Below are 19,608 nucleotides of genomic sequence, written 5' to 3' on the forward strand. Positions count from 1 at the left end.
GTTGTTTGACTGCTTTACCATGAGGAAACCCGAGGCTAGGTTGCCCACAACCACGCACAGACCCGGAATCTAAATACAGCATCACTTTCCTCCAGCTATTCTCTGTGTCCAGCTGCTATGGTCTGCAAGGAGAGGCCGGCTGTTTATTTTTCTTTCCCTCACCCAATCCCCTGCTCTAAAGCAGGAACTTCTAGGTACATGCACAGTCAGATGCGAGAGACCCTTCCATACAGAAGGAGCTGTGACCTCTGATGACAAAGGCCGAGGATTCCTTCCTTTCCTATTTCTCAGCTACATAAACTTGAGACTATCGCTTTCTTTCTGAGATCTCTCAATGAGGCACTTTGCCCAGGGCTTGAGATGGAGCCGTGTGACATCATCTGAAGGTGAAGAGCTTTGGATTTGGGGATTTTTTTTTTTTTTTTGGTAATGGGGTAGGGAGGGACAGTCCTGAGGTTTGAACTCAGGGCTTGAGCTCTGTCTCTGAGCCTCTCTGCTCAAGGCTAGCTCTCTACCACTTGAGCCACAGTGCCACTTCTGGCTTTTTCTGAAGAGTTAATTGGAGATAAGAGTCTCACGGGATTTTCCTGCCAGGACTGGCTTTGAACCTCCGATCCTCAGTCATCAGCCACCTGAGTAGCTAGGATTACAGGCAGGAGCCACCAGCACCCGTGGTGCAAACTACCAGAGGCCCATGTCGATTTCAGAGAATGATCAAGACCTCATTCCGTGCTCAAGGAGAGGGATCGCATGCACTCGGAGTAACCTAGAGGGGAACCTATGGGTAAAGCTCCGACCAGCCCCTCGGACTTGGGCATACACACACCGCCGGCAGCCCCACAGTCCAGGCTGTGCGCCTGGGAGCGCGGCTTGCAGACACTGGTCAGCAGGAGGAGCGTGTGAGCTGTGGGCGTCCCTTTAAGAGCAGCTGGCCGGGCCGGGCCTCCGCCTGTAGGCTCAACCAAGAGCGCCGGGCGGTCACCTGGAGCTGTGAGAAGGGGCCGATCGCTCGTGGGACCCACGCGCTTCAGCGGGCGGAGGTGGGAGAGGAAAGCAGACGCGAGGGGTCCCCGTGTTGGTTGGTGCTCAGCCGCCCGCGTTGCGCCTCTCTGCGGCAGAGGATGCGGGAGCGCATCTGGACGAAGCTGCTGCTGCTGCTGCTGCTGCTGCTGCTACCGCCGCCACTGTGGGGCGGCCCCCAGGACAGCCGGCGCCAGGAGCCCCAGCCCGAGCCCCAGCCCGAGCGCGGGCCCCTGCAGCCCTACGATCTGCTCTACGCCAGCGGCATAGCCGCCTATTACAGCGGAGATTTCCAACGAGCGGTGCGCGACTTGGAAGCGGCGCTGCGCAGCCACCGGCGACTGCGGGAGATCCGCGCGCGCTGTGCCCGGCATTGTGCGGCGCGCCGCCCGCTCGTGCCCCCCGGGGCCGGGCCCGGGCCCGGGGCTGAGCTACCTTTCTTCCGTGCCCTGTTAGAGCGGGCTCGCTGCTACCGCAGCTGTGAGCACCAACGCCTGGGAGGACCCGAGTCCCGACACCGCGTCAGCGAGGACGTGCGCAGCGACTTCCAGCGCCGAGTGCCCTACAACTACCTGCAGCGGGCCTACATCAAGGTACCCCGCGCGCGCCTGCCCACGCCTCGCATCCCCGCCGCCGCGCCGGGCGGGCCGTCGCCAGAACTCCCCTACTAGGAATCGGGTCCTTTTGGCTTTGCTCTGCCCCTTTAGCCTTCTCCATGGGTCTCCATGGGGGATTGGCATCAGGTGGTCCGAGCCATGCAACCCAGACTAAGGGAACTCTGATTTCTTTCCCTCCCAGCATCTCTCTCTCTTTTTCCCTTCCTCTTTCCCTCCCTCCCTCTCCCCCTTTCCCTTTTCCCTCCCAACCCATCCCCCCCAAACAAAAAAGAGGGTGGTAATGATACGAAGATGTTTGAAGCACCCCTGAGGTTTGGGCAGCGGCAGGTCCAGCCTAAGTTTGGTTCTTGAGAATGGTTGTGAACACAGCTCCATCCTCATCTCTCTTCTGTCTCCTCTTCCTGACCCCCTGTTACACAAGGGTGTGCGCCTTTTCTCTAAAGTTTGGTCGGTTTAAAAGTAGACCCACTGGTAAGCCAAGGTGTTTTATTTTATCTATCTATTAAAAGAAATAGAAAAGAGCATCCAGGTGCCAGTGGCTCCTGCCTGTAATCGTAGCTAGGAGGGAGGAGGCTGATATGGATCTGAGGATAGAGGTGCAAGGCCTAGCCCAGACACCACTCGAAAGCTAGAAGTGGAGCTGTCCTTCATGAGAGAGCCCTCCTTGAACGGATAAAAGAGAAAAAGAAAGGTAAAGAAAGGACAATGCCCAGGCTCTGAGTGTGAGCCCCAGGGCAGGTACAAACACACAAAGAAACAGCAAAGGTTCCAGAGGTTCCTTTGAGGGAAAGGTGGTGCGAGGTATCTCATTTAGAGTATCCACAAGTGCTATTTCTCACTTGATAGAAGGCTTCAGTACCTGGAGGTTCAACTTGGTGTGGGTTACCTGCTATCAGACGCCCAGTGCTCTCTTTCTGGTTTAGAGTTTAATGTATTTAATTTCCCTGAAGTTACTGTCAGGAGGTAGATCTGGGCATATTTATCATATGCATGATTTAGGAGATTTGAGTATTTCAACAGAGAGAATTTAGAATGAGTTCCTCACCCCTCAACGCTACTCACCTATGTTGCTCTGAAGTTACATTTGATATTCCCAACTTCCAACTTTTCAAGTCAATGCATCAAGTCTTTTCCATAGCCCTTGGAGAAGGGTCAAAGGTCATGTCAGCTGGGGAAAGATCAGGCTGTTTTTTGCTTGCTTTGTTCTTTCTTTGGTCCATTGTAGGGCTTGAACCCAGTGCCTAGGTGCTGTCCCTGAGCTTTCTTGTTCAAGGCTAGTGCTCTACCACTTTGAGCCACAGCTACACTTCTAGTATTTGGTGATTAATTGGAGATAAGAGTTTCGTTGGCTTTTCTGCCTGTGCTGGTTTCAAACCATGATCCTCAGATTTGAGCCCACTGAGTAGCTAGGATTACAGCTGTGAACCACAAGTGCCTGGCTTCAGACTGTTCTTAAGGAGATGGAAATACGCACCATGTTCAGATGCCCTGAGGTAGTTAGCAGATTAGCCCCAAAGTCTCTGCCATTATAGACAATAAGGCTCTGGGATTTACAACTGTCATGTGGAGTTCATAAAGTTGCAACTGTGACTCTCTCTCCCCCACCCCCAAGTCTTGGGGCTTGAACTCAGGACCGGAGTGCTATTCTTGAGCTTCTTTTGCTCAAGGCTAGCATTCTACCACAGCTTCCTTCATTTTCAGCTTTTTTGGGTAATTTATTGGAAATAAGAGTCTTACAGATTTTCCTGCCTGGGCTGACTTTGAACCTTGATCTTCAGATCTCAGCCTCCTCATTAACTAGAGTCAGGCCTGAGCCACTGGTGCCTAACTCACAAATGGGACTCTTAACTCCAGTGTGCTGTGGGAAGATCCTGGCAATTATACATTAGGGCCTTGGGTAAGAAATGGGGAGGAAAACCAAAGCTTCTCCAGGACTTGTCTCTTACGTACTTGCTTACTTGTGTTTTCTGATGGATTTGTTAAGCCATTCATTAAGCATAACCATGGCTTCTTTAAAATAAATGGCCTGATTTATATATGGAGGATGTGGTCTTCAAGATATTGATCAATTATTGGCAGAGAAAGGACTTTGAATACCCGACAGCAAAGATGCCCTAAGCTAATTCCCCCAGCAGAATGTAGGTGGCTATGTTACAACATGGTCACCATAAAATGTTCCTCCCTGGAGTCTCAGATATAAGGTGGGCTCTTTCATTGATGTTTCTGTCACATATCTTGGAAAGATTTTCTTTTTTCATATTTGAGTAAGAAATGCATATCCATGCTTGGTTTTATTAAAAGTAAATAACCATGTGGAAACTGTCAATATGTGGGTTACTTTGGTTCTGTAATTATGTTTGCTTCACTGTTGAGGTTAGCATTTGTCTGTCAGTCATTCCCTTGTCCCTGTCTCCTGTGTGGAGGTTAAAGAAGGTGAAATCAGTGGTTTAACAGCCTTCAAATTTTTGCAGTGAAATAGAAGAGCAAGTCATGCATAGACATCTTTGTGGTAAACTATTTATCATTGTTGTTAAATCAATAAACTTTATGAAGATGTCCTTCCACAAATTTGGCTTTGTGTGATTCTGGAAGCAGAACAATTTTTGCATCTTTCTTTTCATTTCTTTTCTTCCACCTTTACCCACATTGCGTAACTGGCAATTTCCCCTTTGGGAATTTGTTTTGTATTGGGAGTTTATTGAAATCTGAAACATGGTTCTTTGCTCTCTATATACCGGAGAAGCACAGTTTTAGCATCTACTTGGCTCCCGGGGGACTTAACACAGACACACACATACACACAGTCATTGGAGACTATAACAAAACTCTCAAACAGCAACAGGACATGGTCAGGATCTCATAGCTCTGGATTCTAGGGTTTCATTCATTGTTCAAATGAGGTGATCTTTACTTGTGCTTGGATATGATCCTATGCCTTGTAATAGTGAATTACTTTGGACATCAGCGAACCAGTTGGAGTAACATCCTGGCCAGATTGAGCTAGCCTCATTAGCTTATTACGGTGTTTCTCAGCTAGGAGAAGGTTTATAAACTGCTAGCTACTAATAGAAGCAAACCCTTCAATAGTGTATTAAAGAGGAAGAAGACTTGAGAGGTGTGATATCTCAGGCCTATTGAGTGAACTTTCCCCAGATGAGAAAAAGACTATTCAGAAAAGGAAAGGTCATACTTAGTGTCACATAGTTCATGGAAGACCAACAAGATTTGGTGAAATGAGCCTAGGACTGGGAGTCAGGAGTCTGGGCTCTCTGAGAACTGATCTCAGCCACAGATGATGGCCTCAGGTTTCAGCTTGCTGCCTTCCCCAGGGCTGTTCTCATGCCAGATTTGGACAGCTCCAGGGATGAGTAGGTCCTTGTCCTGCGGGGTCGCTGACTTTCATTACATTTCACTTAGTGGCTGCTGTGAAGAATCTTCTTGACATCTGGCATGCTGGGAATTTGGGCAGTTATGAAGCAGTTGTTCCATCTGGCTTTTAGCCATATTTATTTTTTTAATTTAATTTATTTTTTGGTAAAAGCAAGGTGAGACTCCAAGTTTTTTATTTATTTACTTTTTTTTTTTTATCACTTTAGCCTGTAAGATAAAATATCTAACTCATGCTTAAGACCTAAGACTGCTTGTGTGTGTGTGTGTGTGTGTGTGTGTGTGTGTGTGTGTGTGTGTGTGTGTGGCTTGAACTCAGGACCTGGGCATTGTCTCTGAGCTTTTGTGTTCAAGGTTAGCAGTCTACCACTTGAGTCATGCCTCTACCTGTGACTTTTTCTTTTTCTTTTTTATTGTAAAGATACTATACAGAGGGTTACAGTTACATGAGTGAGGTAATGAGTACACTTCCTCTTGAACATTGTTACCCCCTCCATTGTTTCCCCCTACCATCCCCTCCCTCCCTACCTTCCCCAAGGTTCTTTTTTTTTTTTGATTGTGATTAAGTGATTACATAATTTCCGGAATTTCACAGTATTGTGGAATAATGATGCTCATTTAAAGTCACAAGTTCATTCTAACTTTCATAGAGCAAATTGTCTATCACAGTCTGTAACATATAACGGTGTTCACATGTTATATACCATATATGTGATCAGCAGCATGGGGATATTTAGTAGTGGTTCAACCAGATGAGTGGGAGTTCTTTGTTTCTTAAGTCCTGTTAGTTTTGTCGTATCACCTAACATTTTGGATTTAGCATCCACTTATCAGGGAGACCATGGACCGTTTGTCTCTTCGTTCTTGGCTTACCTCGCTCAACATGATTCCTTCTAGCTCCATCCATTTCCCTGCAAATGCCATTATTTTGTCATTTCTAATGGCTGCATAATATTCCATTGTGTATAGATACCACAATTTTTGGATCCATTCATCTGTGGTGGGGCATCTGGGTTGTTTCCATATCCTAGCTATGGTGAACAGTGCTGCAATAAACATGGAGGTGCACGTGTCCTTGTATATTGGTTCCTGTTGTTCAGGGTAGATGCCTAGAAGTGGTATGACTGGGTCGTAAGGGAGGTCAATCTTTAGCTTTCTGAGGACCCTCCAGACTGCTTTCCAAAGTGGTTGTATAAGTGTACATTCCCACCAGCAGTGTAATAGGTTCTTCTTTCTCTACATCCCCTCCAGCATTTGTCGTTGGCTGATTTGTGGATGTGGGACATTCTGACTGGGGTAAGGTGGTATCTCAGGGTTGTCTTTATTTGCATTTCCTTCACCACCAGGGATGATGAACATTTTCTCATGTGTTTCTTTGCCATTTTTATTTCTTCATTTGAGAAGTCCCTCTTTAGTTCCCTTGCCCATTTAGTAATTGGTTTGTTAGGTTTGGGAGGGATTGGTTTCTTGAGTTCCCTGTATATACAGGATGTTAACCCCTTGTCTGATATATTGCTGGTAAATATTTTTTCCCAATTAGTTGGTTGTCTTTCTAGCTTAGTTGCGATAGATTTAGCTGTGCAGAAGCTTTTTATTTTAAGGTAGTCCCATTTGTTGAGTCTCTCTCCAATTTGTTGTGACCCTGGGACTCTGTTCAGGAAGTTCCTTCCTGTGCCTATTAGGTCAAGTGTCTCTCCTACTCTGTCCTGCAGTAGTTTCAGAGATTCAGGTTTAATGTTAAGGTCTTTAATCCATTTTGAGTTGATGTTGGTGCATGGTGATAGGCTAGGGTCCACTTTTAGTTTTCTGCATGTGGCCACCCTGTTTTCCCAGCACCAGCGGTTGAACAGGCTGTGTTTCTTCCATTGTATGTCTTTGGCTCCTTTGTCGAATATCAGCTGGCTGTAGGCCTGTGAATTTATTTCTGGATCTTCTATTCTGTTCCATTGGTCTTCGGGTCTGTTTTTGTGCCAGTACCATGCTGTCTTTGTTATTACAGCTCTGTAGTAGAGTTTGAAGTTCGGCATGGATAGCCCTCCCATATTGTCTTTATTCCCTAGAATTGTTTTGGCTATTCTAGGTCTTTTGTTGTTCCATATGAATTTTTGGACTGTTTTCTGTATTTCAGTGATGTATGTCATTGGGATTTTAATAGGAATTGCATTGAATTTGTATATTAGTTTTGGAAGTATTACCATCTTTACTATATTAAGTCGGCCTATCCAGGAGCATGGGAGATCTTTCCATTTCCTAGTGTCTTCTGCAATTTCTTTCTTTAACTTTTTATAGTTTTCATTAAATAGTTCTTTTATATCTTTGGTTAGGTTAATTCCTAAATATTTTATTTTTTGGGAGGTTATTGTGAATGGGGTTGCTCCCTTTATTTCCCTCTCTTCTTGTACATTGTCAGTGTACAGGAAGGCAACTGATTTTTGTGGGTTTATTTTGTATCCTGCTATTTTGCCGAAGTGATTTATGATTTCTAAGAGTTTGGGGATGGAGTTTTTGGGATCATGAAGGTATAGTATCATGTCATCTGCAAAAAGGGATAGTTTAAGTTCTTCTTTCCCTATGCGGATCCCTTTAATGTCTTTTTCTTGTCTTATTGCCCTAGTTAAGGGTTCCAGGACTATATTGAAGAGGAGTGGAGACAGTGGGCATCCCTGCCTTGTTCCTGATTTTAGGAGAATTGGTTGTAGCTTTTCCTCATTAAGTATAATATTGGCTATTGGTCTGTCAAAAATGGCTTTTATTGTTTTTAGAAATGTTCCTTCTATTCCTATTTTCTCCAGAGCTTTTAGCATGAATGAATGTTGAATTTTATCAAAGGCCTTTTCTGCATCTGTGGTGATAATCATGTGATTCTTGACCTTGGCTCTGTTGATGTGTTGGATTACATTTATTGATTTATGTATGTTAAACCATCCCTGTGTCTCTGGGATGAAGCCTACCTGGTCATAGTGTATAATTTTTTTTATGTGTTTCTGGATTCTGTTAGCTAGAATCTTGTTAAGGATCTTTGCATCTGTGTTCATCAAGGAAATTGGTCTGTAATTCTCCTTTTTTCTACCTGTGACTTTTGAGAAGAGTCTCAAAAGACTTTCTTTCCCAGACTGGCTTCCAACTGTGATTCTCAGATCTCAGCTTCCAGAGTAGCTAATGTCACAGGCATGGGCCACTGGCGCCCCCTCTAAGATTGCTTTTATAGTAGCAATCTCTACTGAGAAACCTCCAGTGTTTTCTTTTTGGTACTCCATAGAGCCCTACTAGTTTCATACAGCATTCTCAGCCTCATTTCCCCTTTCTTCCATCCCATTTTCGTCTCCCTCAGTTCTGCCCCCGCCAAAGAGACCAATGGACACCCTTGGTTTTCTGTATAACACTTATATCACTTATCCTTGTCCATTCTTCCTTAGAAATATGTAGGTCAGAGATTCAGGTCTGTGAAAAAATTGCAAAAGCCTTCAGAGTTTTAGATATCTTATCTGCAAAATGGGGACATGCTAGGACTATCTGCTTGGCTTAAGTTTAGTTGTTTCAAAGGTGATGGATACAAATGTCCCAAAACAAGACTTCATTCTCAGCAAACTTCAGTCTTCTTCTTCCCCTCCTCCGCCTTCTCCTCCTCCTCCTCCTCCTCCTACTCCTCCTCCTCCTCCCACTCCCCTCCTCCTCCTCCTCCTCCTCCTCCTCCTCCTCCCCTCCTCGTCCTCCTCGTCCTCCTCCTCCTCCCCTCTTCCTCCTCCTCCTCCTCCTCCTCCTCCTCCTCCTCCTCCTCCTCCTCCTCCTCCTCCTCCTCCTCCTCCTCCTCCTCCTCCTCCTCCTCCTCCTCCTCCTCCTCTTCTTCTTCTTCTTCTTCTTCTTCTTCTTCTTTCGCCCCCTCCTCCTCTTCCTCCTCTTCTTCTTCCTCTTCTTCCTCCTCCTCCTCTTCCTCCTCCTCCCCCTCCTCCTCTTCCTCCTTTTCTTCCTCCTCCTCCTCTTCCTCCTCCTCTTCCTCTTCCTCTTCCTCTTCCTCCTTCTTGTATGTATTTATTTGTTTTTGGCTTTTAAACATAGGATCTTGTTCCAAGATAGTCTTCATTAACCTCTCTCAATCTTTCAATTGCTGGGCTATACCTGACTTAGTTTCTTATTATTAACTATACTAGTAAATTTTTCCTTTTTCTCTTTTACATGTTCAAATTCTAATTCTTCTGTTACAAAAAATAAATGCTTATTTCTGTGAGGTCCTCCAATTTCCTTCACAACTAACTTCAAACTCAACCTCTATCATTGCTCTCTTTCCTGATTGCTCAGAAGGGAATTTGTTCTTCTTCTGCCAGTTTTTTTCACTTTTTACTTCATTCTTTAAAAATTGATATATTGCCATCACTTATGTGAGCTCCCTGAAGTTAAGAACTCTTTTGATGCCAAGTGTCAATGGTTCACACATGTAATCCTCCCTACTTTGGCAGCTGGGAAGAGAGGAATCCTGGTTCAAGACCAGTCTGAGAAAAAAGCAAAAGAAAACAAACAAACAAAAAGCAGCAGGACTCTCTGATACATACATTCCTGTAACCCCTGCAACAATGGAAAGCCTATGTTGGTGGATTAGTACTCAACTGCTCAGCCTTTGTGCCCTGGTGGGAATGGAGACTGTTGAAACAAACAAACAAATAAATAAAATAAAAACAGCAGCAATAACAACAAGAACAAAATACCCCTCAGCAAAAAAAAATAAAATAAAAAGCCCAAACCAAACAACAACAAAGAAGCAGTGATTCATGTGGTGGAGCCTTAGCCTAATAAATGAGAAGCCCTGAGTTCAATCATCTATCTTATGAAAAAAACAAAGGAAGGAAAGAAGGAAGGGATGGAGAGAGGAAGGGAAGGAGGGTAAGGAGGTAGAAAGGAAGAAAGGAAAGGAGGGAGGGAGGGAGGAAGGGGAAGGATCTATTTTATGTTTTCATCTCCCAAAGTGTAGAGTCTCAGATCTAGATGATTATTAAACAGATGACTATTTATTAAATGCTGGGGCACTAAAATCTGATTGAAAATTGAGCATTAGATTCTGATTTGGGTAACCAATAATCATACATACTCCCAATGTCTAAACCCCAAAATGAGAGCAATCAATAGATGCTCAATATGTGTGTGTAGAATGAATGGTTTGATTCTTTGTATATGCAATATCATAGAGAATGATTCTTGTTTGGTGGCGGACAGTTTTGTCACAGTAGGTGTGTGGAATCCATTTGGTATGTGGGGGGAGGGGAGGAGGAGTGACAGAGGTCCAGACTGCCTGACTTCTCACTAGGTAATGCTTACAAGTTCTGGCTAGTGTTACAAATCTCCTCAGCGTGCCACTTTATGTTTTTAGTGCTCATTTAATTCTTGCTAGTTAAAATTGTGATTCAGAAATAAGTAACATGTGGTACATACTTTATATATATATATATACTTTTTTTCTAGAAATGAAACAAATACCTGAGAGATAACTTCCCTTCTCATCTGTGTCCTGGATAATCAGACATGATTTGACCATATATATATTTTTTTCTCCCAGAAACCCTACAATTTAATGGATGAAAAAGCAGCAAACTCATGCTGTTTGTTTATTTATTTGACTTCAAAGAGTCTTGCTTCTGCAGGTTTTCTTCTTGAGTCCATGATTTCTGCTCTTTGACATTTGTTTTGCTTCCCAGGATTAAAGGAGAGAGATGTGGGGCAATGCAATGAACGGTGCCATCTTTCTAAAACCTCGTTATCTTGACTGAATCTATTATATGCCTGGTTCGTAGAAAAGAAATAAAATAGTAAGTTCATGTTATTTCCTCACGCCACTTCACTGACCACTTTCTCTTTCTAAAATAAATGCATTCAAAGGGAAAGTGAACACCCAGCCAAGAGCTTTGCCATCCTTAGCTCTCAATAAAAGTTTTCTGAATACAATATTTATATCTTTTTTCTCCAATTTGTAAAATATGTACATTTCATTCTAAGTCATTTCAAACTGGATGTAATTCTACCTTCTTTTTTTGGGGGGGTGAGGGAGTCCGGTCGTGGGGCCTGAACTCTGGGCCTGGGCACTGTCCCTCAGCTCTTCAGCTCAAGGCTAGTGCTCTACAACTTGAGCCACAACACCACTTCCGGCTTTTTTCTTTTTGCTTATGTGGTGCTGAGGAATCAAACCCAGGACCTCATGCATGCAAGGCAAGCGCTCTACTACTGAGCCACCTTCCCAGCCTCTGATGCTACCTTCTTGCCACAGCTGTTCTGAAATTATTTCCTCAGGGGATGAGGCTTTTGTCTGTCTTATAATTGAGCTATTGTGTAAGTGGTGGTTGGGGGGAGGGGGTGGAGTTTGGATCATCAAAATGCGTTCTTCACTACCTTTTTCTCTCCTGCCTTAGGAAGGGAATCTGGGAAGTTCACTTTCTAGCCAGATCCTGGGTTTTAGGTGCTAGAATCACCTTTGTTTCCTTATAGAGTGTGGTCTCTGGAAAGGCCAGTCCACCCCTCACCACTCCTCCATTCCCTTATAAATGCTAAGCAGTACCACTGATTAAAATTCAACTGGATGAGGGCAGCAACTGCTTAAACCTCTTCTCCCTTCTCAGCTCCAGGCACTAAATTCCTCTACAAGTTTTAATGAAGAAAAGCCATAAACCTCTTGTTTCTCGCTCTCTCTTTTTAACAGATCTTTAACATCTTTGAGAATCACAATCAGTCAGTAGTATCATTTATTCATTGGCGAGCTCCAAAGAGGTAGCTGCATAGAATTCTTTAGGCCATGTTTGATAAAATGTCAGCCTGCCAAATGGGTACGATTTGATAAATTCTGTAAGGTAGACTTAATTGGATTTGGTAGAACAATGGTTCTTTTGTAATACTAAGGAATTTACTTCTCAAAAGTACAGATTTTAGGGTTAAAATAATTGCCCTGGGTCAATTAAGTAAAAGTGAGATAGAGAAGGATAGCTATTTTTTTCCCCTCAAGAAATGTGATTTAAGCCCAGTACTGGTGGCTCATGCCTGAAATCTTAGCTACTCAAAGGGCTGAGATCTGAGGATCACAGTTCAAAGCCAGCCCTGCAGGGAAGTCTGTGAGAGTCTTATTCACAATTAACCACCAGAAAACCAAAGGTAGAGGTAGAGCCGTGGTTCAAATGATAGAGCTTTGAGCAAAAAAAGCTCAGGGATAATGACCAGACCCCCCAATACACCCCAAAACAAAAAACCAGAAATTTATGATCTAGCAAATGGTATGGATGGCAGTTGTTGAAACTATAAAGGTACTACGGGTTGAAAACGTCTCAAAGATCAATCAGAAGTATATTCCTGTCACTCTTCATGTGGTGGTACCTGGCTCTGCTTGGCAAATCAAGGACAGTCAGTGGGTGGCCCAAATTGTGGGCATCCTAATTTACAATCCTGAGATCCTTGCAGTCTATGCAGAGGGCATGTCTGTGTCTGGATGAGCCATCTGGTGAATCAGGAAGGCCTGCAGTGAACTGCTGGCCTTCAGAAGCAGAGCAGACAGGAGGCCATATTTCTTCCATCCTTCATTTTCATTCACATGATACACAGGTCACTCAGCCAACACTCACAGTTGTCTGGTGGAAAATTTTACATTTCTCATTAACAACAATAATTCTTCCTGCCTTTTGTTTTCTTTTGTTTTGTTTTCATTCTGCTTTCTTTCATAATTCTTTTTCTGTCATTTAATCCACCCCTACTTTCCTGCTGTCTGACTTTCTAGCTCTATAATTTCTACCAGAGCTGGGCATTATTTGCCAAATGTCTCAGGCATATCTTCACAGGATAATTTGGAGTCATCTTTCTGCGTGGTCCGCTTCGTGTGTGTGACTTGATGTTTTTAGTACTGATGAGACATGCAGACTATTGTGGGAATCAGCTGATTTCACTTGATCATACTGGGTTCTGCTTTACTCTGCTGTATACTTTTCTGTGTTTCTTTCTCTGCTTTCTTCCCAGCTCCTCCCCTACATTGTCCGACTACTGATTAACACTGTGAAAGTCCCTCTGAGAAGTAGAGGGTTAAAGTACGTGTGGGGGTGGAGGGAAGGGAATGAAAGACAAAGTCAGTGGTAGAGGAAAGGAAAGGTAGCTACTTCTAATAAGCCGAAAGCCTAGAGCTTCTTATTTAACTTGGCAAACACTCATGGACATCATGGACATCTATTTCTTTGGAATTTTTATTTTTAGTTCCTCCTCCATCAGAGCTTTGAACTCAGGCATAGATTAGTGGAAGATATTCCCCTCCAGCTCCCTATCTTTGTGCAATGGTCACCTGCTACATCCATGGGACATTTGTCCTCCGTCCATCCCACTTTACATGGGATGGGCCAGCCACCAAATTTCATGCAATTAAATAAAAGATCTAGGAATACATTTCAAGAACTCAGATTCTCTTTCACCTCTGTGGTATCTCCATTCATTGCTATTTGTAGGATGTGGGCTAAACGAGGGCTCAACCCTCACATCTAGTACATAGGACATGGCACATGCTTGTAATATAAAATCTCACAGGGGAAAGTGCCAACTGTGTTACACGTGGAAAAACTACGTTATTGTGCTTCCAGCTGTATCATTAACAGTAGGGATGTAACTTAACCCGAAGGGTCAGAATCACTTCCACAAGTTTCCTTTTCTTTTTCTGTGCTTGCTCTGTGACATTCTGTGAACTAAAAGCTGTGATAAGACCAGCTTCACTTCATTGTATGACTCTTACACCGAGTTTGTCAATGATATTGTTTCTACTGAGAAATTATGCATCAAGTCGAGTCCAATTCCATGACTTTTCTTCCCCTTAAAATTCTGACTCTTCATGGATAAGAAAGGAAAATTCATATCCAACTGGGGAGTAGGAAGAACTAAAAATAGATTTCCTAGAAAAAGTGGTTTCCAAATAGCAGTGTCAACTATAATGATGAAAACCTGTGGCCCCTCTGCATAAAGTTGTTCAAGTTGAGCCCCGCTAGTTGAACAGAAGAAAGTATTCCTCCTACATCTCTCTTTCACCTTCTCATCTTTCTGCAGCTGCACCATGATGCTTTCATGGAGTACAGAGATTCCAACCATCCTTTTTTGGAGAAGGAAAATAATCCTCCAAAGAGAAAGAAATGACCAAATTTATTCATAAATCAAAGGACAATCCAGGATTAGAACTTAAAAAGCTTGATTTCCGTCTCTGTGACACTGCCACTGGAACCACTTGTTAGACTCATGCTAAAACTACAAACTCAACCAAATTCAAGGGAAGCTCATAGAATGCCACAACTTACACGATTTGCTAAATAGAAGATGTCCTGAACTTAAAAAGCCCCCATCCCACTATACAGGACTGCTTCTTGTACTATTGTGCTTGCTTTGTGTGGGGGGAGTCAAGGAGGGGGAGGGGAAATCACAAATGAAACCAGAGTCTGTGCTATCCTTCAGTAGGCTTAATGAAAGTGAATTAGGAAAAGATTATTCTTTGGAAGAGAAAAGACAGAATAACAGCCAGAAGAGTGAAATCCAACATGTCAGATTTTCCAGAATTTCAATGCTATCATAATGACCTGCTGGAATTCATTATCTGAAAATAATAGATTAAGTTTTTGGGCAAGTAATGGAACACTACTGGAGACTGAAGTGTACTTGGATTGGGACCCCGGGAAGGGATGAGGAAAAGCAAAAGAATATAATAAAATAAAGAAGTACAGAACAAAGAAACTCCTCACAAACAGAAGCACAAGAAAGTTAACTGAGCCTATTTGGATTTATTGAATGCTAAATACTTGGTTGTAATTCTGCCAAGATCAATAATCTTGGATAGAGACAATCAATACAAGTAAGGATTCAGACATAGAGAATCACCTTAACATCGAATTTGGCTGTTTATAAAAATGATCTCAAGTTATAGTATCAAAGACTAATCCAGTAAGCCATGCAAATGATTTCTCCATTGAAGCCAGGGCTGTTTCTTAATAAAGATCAAATTGGAGATGAACATTAGATTCTCATACCTGGTATTTATAAATGCTTTCAGAGGCAAAACCTTCACAAACCCTGTTTCTGTAGGATTACCAAGGGCTCAATTATGCTCAGCCGACATGTAAGCCAAGGTTTCTCAATTTAGGCTTATTAATGTTTGGAGATGAGTAATTCTTTGTTGTTGCAGACTTCCCTGAGCACTTTTAAATTATTAGAAAACCCCTGGTCTTTAACTACCAGATGCTAGTAATAACATACCCTCATGTCTCCTAAGTTAGGATGACAAAAACAAACAAACAAACAAAAATCCCCATACATCACACTTTTTTTTTAACCACACATTGAGAACCATTCTTTTAAACATTTAGTCATCTTTAAGATGACTGCCATCTGGTTTAGAGAAGTACAATTCAAGTTTCTGACAATATATGTGAGTTGACAAGCTGTCTGCTGATGAATCAATTATTTATAAACAATTTCGACATATGTTATGAGGGGAAATCCATTGGATATAAGGTCTCTGTCCCTAGATACAAAGTAGTGGGCTTCTGCTATCTCATATTTTGTCTTTAATAACTGCAAATGTTGACTTGAAGATGAAGTCAATATATATGACATTTTGTTACTCTCAGCAAATCAGGAACAAGGAGATTTAACAATATAGACTAATACATCATACTTGTAAACTCCAAATTCCAGAATTACTTATATTTCTTATTCAACTTGAAAGTACCCAAATAAGGCTTAAAGTTCATGAACTTAGCTCTGTATCATATATCATCTTAGGAAGGAGCTTGACTCAGTTTTTTTTTTTTTTAAAAAAAGGCCACATTATAGATATCTGTGGAGTAGAGAAATAAAAGGTCAGATGAAAACACATATTACATAGCTACTTTGAAAAATAAGGCTCATCATGTATTGTTTATATTGTAAGGTTCTCTTGAAAAGTCAATAAAAAAAAGCTAATCTTTGCTTCCCTTGCTGCTAGAATAGATTGGTGGAGGAAGACGAAAGGCAGAAAAAAGATTTGGACAAATGTGTTATCATGAATGGAGAAAATAGTTACATGTGTAATATAGTGTATATTGAAAACAAAAGGTTGACCTGTTTAATTTCAGTAACTAGCTTCAGGTTTAATATGTGCATATGGGAATACAGACTTAGCCTTCAGCTAAATAAAGAAATGTTCCTGTAAGTGGAAACTTGGGACTGGTTTTGTTCTCTTCTTCATTTCATTTTACGGATTTCATAATTGCCTAGTGATTGTGGGCTCTCCTTTGCCCTGTTTTTAAAGCATGGGTTTTGTTTAAACACATTCCAAAACTTTTCTGGTTCATATTAATGGATAAAAATCCCTTCCCACAGACCAGCACATCTTGGGAATTTAAAAATCCCTTGAAGCCTCTTCCCTGCTTTACTCTTATAAATAGGTGGGGAATAAACTAGGCTTTGGAACCAACAGACTTCTCAACATAAATACCTATAGTTAAACTATCACTTAATAATGGACTGGCATGCAAAATTGACTCAAATACAAAAGTCTATGATTACTCATCCATCCTCATCTTGGTCACTGGTATTTCTAACCCTTGAGGGTAAATATTTGGACAAGAACGGCTTTGGACCAAGTGGCTAATAATAGCTATTTTATTCTTAATGTTCTCATTTATCCCCTCCCTCCTTTCCTCCCTCCCTTCCTTCTCTTTCTTCTTTCCCTTTTTTTCTCCTTTTTGTCCATCCCCACTCCTTCCGTCCTTCCTTTTCTTATGGTGCTGGAGCTTGAATTCAGGTTTATAACTTGCTCTACCACTTGAGCTGCTTCAGTCATTTTTGCTTTTAGGTTATTCTTCTGATATGGTCTTGCATTTTGCTTAGGTCACCTTCTGACTATGATCCTCCTACCTACTGTCTGCTGTAGCTGGTATAACAGGCAAGTTCTACCATGCCCATCGTATTGATCTACAAGGGATCTTGTTAATGGCCTCAGGTAGTCACACTCCCTATCTGTGCCTCATGGAAATCTGGGATGACAAGCAGGCATGATCTACCACTGCCAATGTGAGCTCCTAAAATTCTTTAGTACCCTGGTACAGCAAGCCAACAATTTACCTATGAAAAGAGAAAACTGATGAATAGCAACATAAGAAACATAAACTACACCCTGGAATTAGAGGAAGCTTTGAAAGTTATAGGAAAGGAGATGCTTCTAGTATGTCTGATGTGGAGTCAATAATTTAGATGCTTGTTCATTTTCAGATGTAAATATTTGAAAAGAAGTCACACTACTGTTTATACTAATATTTAACGTGATGGTACTTTTAGAGGAGAAGATAAAGTACGGCTTTGACGGGGACAATGAACACTGATGAAAACTCAAAACTGCATTAAATGAGAGTTAAAATGTGGATACATTTACTAATAAAGAGAAAGAGAATAGACAACCAGAGACTCCTAGATCATCATTTGAGACAATTATTCATGATCTCAATGACTTTTGATCATAATGACATCAAGGAATGGAATGACTGTTATCAAGTAATAGAAGTTAGAGAACAATATTTTTCATTTAATATGAAAAACTTTCTTAACACTAACAGTTATCCTAAAACATAATAGGAAACTCCAGAAGAATGTGTTTAAAAGAGGATTTAGACAAATATCTAACAGGGCAGTTGAATTTATGGTTTAACCACTACAATGAGGTTGAAAAGATTGGATTTTTCTAATGTGGACTCAATTAGATTCAATGATTTCATGAGGTGAAAATTTGTCTTTTATCCATAGATGGGCACATTGAAGTCTTTTCATTAAAAACTGCCTATAGTTTGGGGCTGGGAAGGTGGTTCAGTGGTAGAGCGCTTGCCTTGCATGCATGAGGCCCTGGGTTCGATTCCTCAGCACCACATAAGTAGAAAAAAAATCCGGAAGTGGCGCACTGTGGCTCAAGTGGTGGAGCACTATCCTTGAGCTGAAGAGCTGAGGGACAGCACCCAGGCCCAGAGTTCAAGCCCCAGGACCGACAAAACAAAACCAAAAAACTGCCTATAGTTTGGTCTAGTGGCCCTGTAAATCATGTACATAGTATGAAGACACAAAGTATTATAATATACCTGTACCTAGGCATGAAAACACACAGGCAGGAACAGAATATTTAGCAGTAACGGCATCTGCCTGCATGGTCCATAGCAGTACATTGACTTCTGACTTGAATCTCTCTGAAATAACATTTGAGTTAGACTAATTTTGATGACAGTGTAACACTGTAAGAGTTTTATTGCAACTGACCAGCATATCCATGCTTGGAATTGAAAGTGGCTATAGTTTTCTTCAGGATGTACTAAGGAGAAAAAAAATCATCTACAAAACCCTTACAATCTTATTCTGATTTTCTTCAGTGGTACAGTGTCCAAAATCTGGAGGAGTTCTACCCTAGGCTGAAGCTCTTATACCTTTACAAGTGCTAATTCTGGCCTCTTTATTCCTGGATTGTTATGGCACCTTCCCAAGACATCATATTGCAGAAGATTTAAAGGATACTAAATATCACCACATTATACTTAAATAATATTAACAGATATGAATATATAAAATAGTACTAAAATATTTAGTTAATACCTTTATCTAGCTCCCTCCTCTCTAAAATTTCTATCAAGGTTTCCAGTTGGTATGGATTGGCACAATTGCAGAGAAGAATAGTGAGCAGAAATCAATGGCAGGAGATCAGGAAAGACATATCTAGGGCAGGACAGTGAATAAAGACCAAAACAAGGAATCCAGGACAGAAAGACAGTGAGGGGATGTCCAGGGAAGGAGGGAAGTGAGTAAAAGTACAGACTCTCTAGATAGCAAGCTAACACTGCAGTGAGTTAGGACTTTTCCCCTCATGCTGTGTGGCTAGAGTTTAGCAGGTATTGCAGAAATATCAGAATTTTTTCTGTTCTTCTATGCTTTATCGCTTTATTTTTTCTGGTCCTCTGACTAGAGAGAGCATGATTTCATTATTTAGATGTAGCTTTTTTTTCTGTCTGCTCTCAAATGCATTTTCAAATTGCAGACTTGTTTGTAACCTGGTCAAAGATATATGGGAACTCAGGAGTCTTCTTCGGTACCAAGGATCCTAGTCAATCTTCCCTGTTCTTTCCCATTTTGGGGGGGGGGGTTGTGGGGCTTGAACTCTGGGTTTGTGTGTTGTGTTTGCGCTCTTCAGCTCAAAGCGAGCGCTCTACTGCTTGAGCCACGGCACCACTTCCGGTTTTTAGGGGTTTATTGGAGATAGGAGTCTCACAGGCTTTCCTGCCCGGGCTGGCTTTGAACCGCGATCCTCAGATCTCAGCCTCCGGAGTAGCTAGGATTATAGGCGTGAGCCACCGGCGCCCAGCTTTCTTTCCCATTTTAAGGTACCATTTTTATGTGTGCATGTTGCCTATGTCCCAGAGCTTTTAGTTGTACTTCAGAGCAGGTTGGAAGAAATCTACTTGACTTCATCTTTTCAGAACCAGAATTCTGCATGAAAACCATAAATCATGATGATCAGTACTATCTGGAGTAGACTGGATTGCAGAACTCCAGCAGAGCTTTGTTACCACTATTCATTCTGACTTCTGCT

At 42.1% G+C, this 19,608-nt stretch overlaps 1 protein-coding gene across 1 annotated transcript in view; it reads left to right on the forward strand.

Annotated features, from left to right (window-relative positions):
- Positions 1-951: 951 nt before the first annotated feature.
- P3h2 (prolyl 3-hydroxylase 2) overlaps positions 952-19,608 on the forward strand; it is a 167,280-nt gene continuing 148,623 nt past the window's right edge. The window contains exon 1 of the mRNA XM_042669066.1: positions 952-1,613. Within this exon, the coding sequence (XP_042525000.1) occupies positions 1,122-1,613 (492 nt within the window). The 5' untranslated portion in view covers positions 952-1,121. The remainder of the gene's footprint in view (positions 1,614-19,608) is intronic.

The sequence above is a fragment of the Dipodomys spectabilis genome, unplaced genomic scaffold, assembly GCF_019054845.1.
Source record: "Dipodomys spectabilis isolate Male_0828 unplaced genomic scaffold, ASM1905484v1 ptg000017l, whole genome shotgun sequence".
Classification (NCBI taxonomy): Eukaryota; Metazoa; Chordata; class Mammalia; order Rodentia; family Heteromyidae; genus Dipodomys; species Dipodomys spectabilis.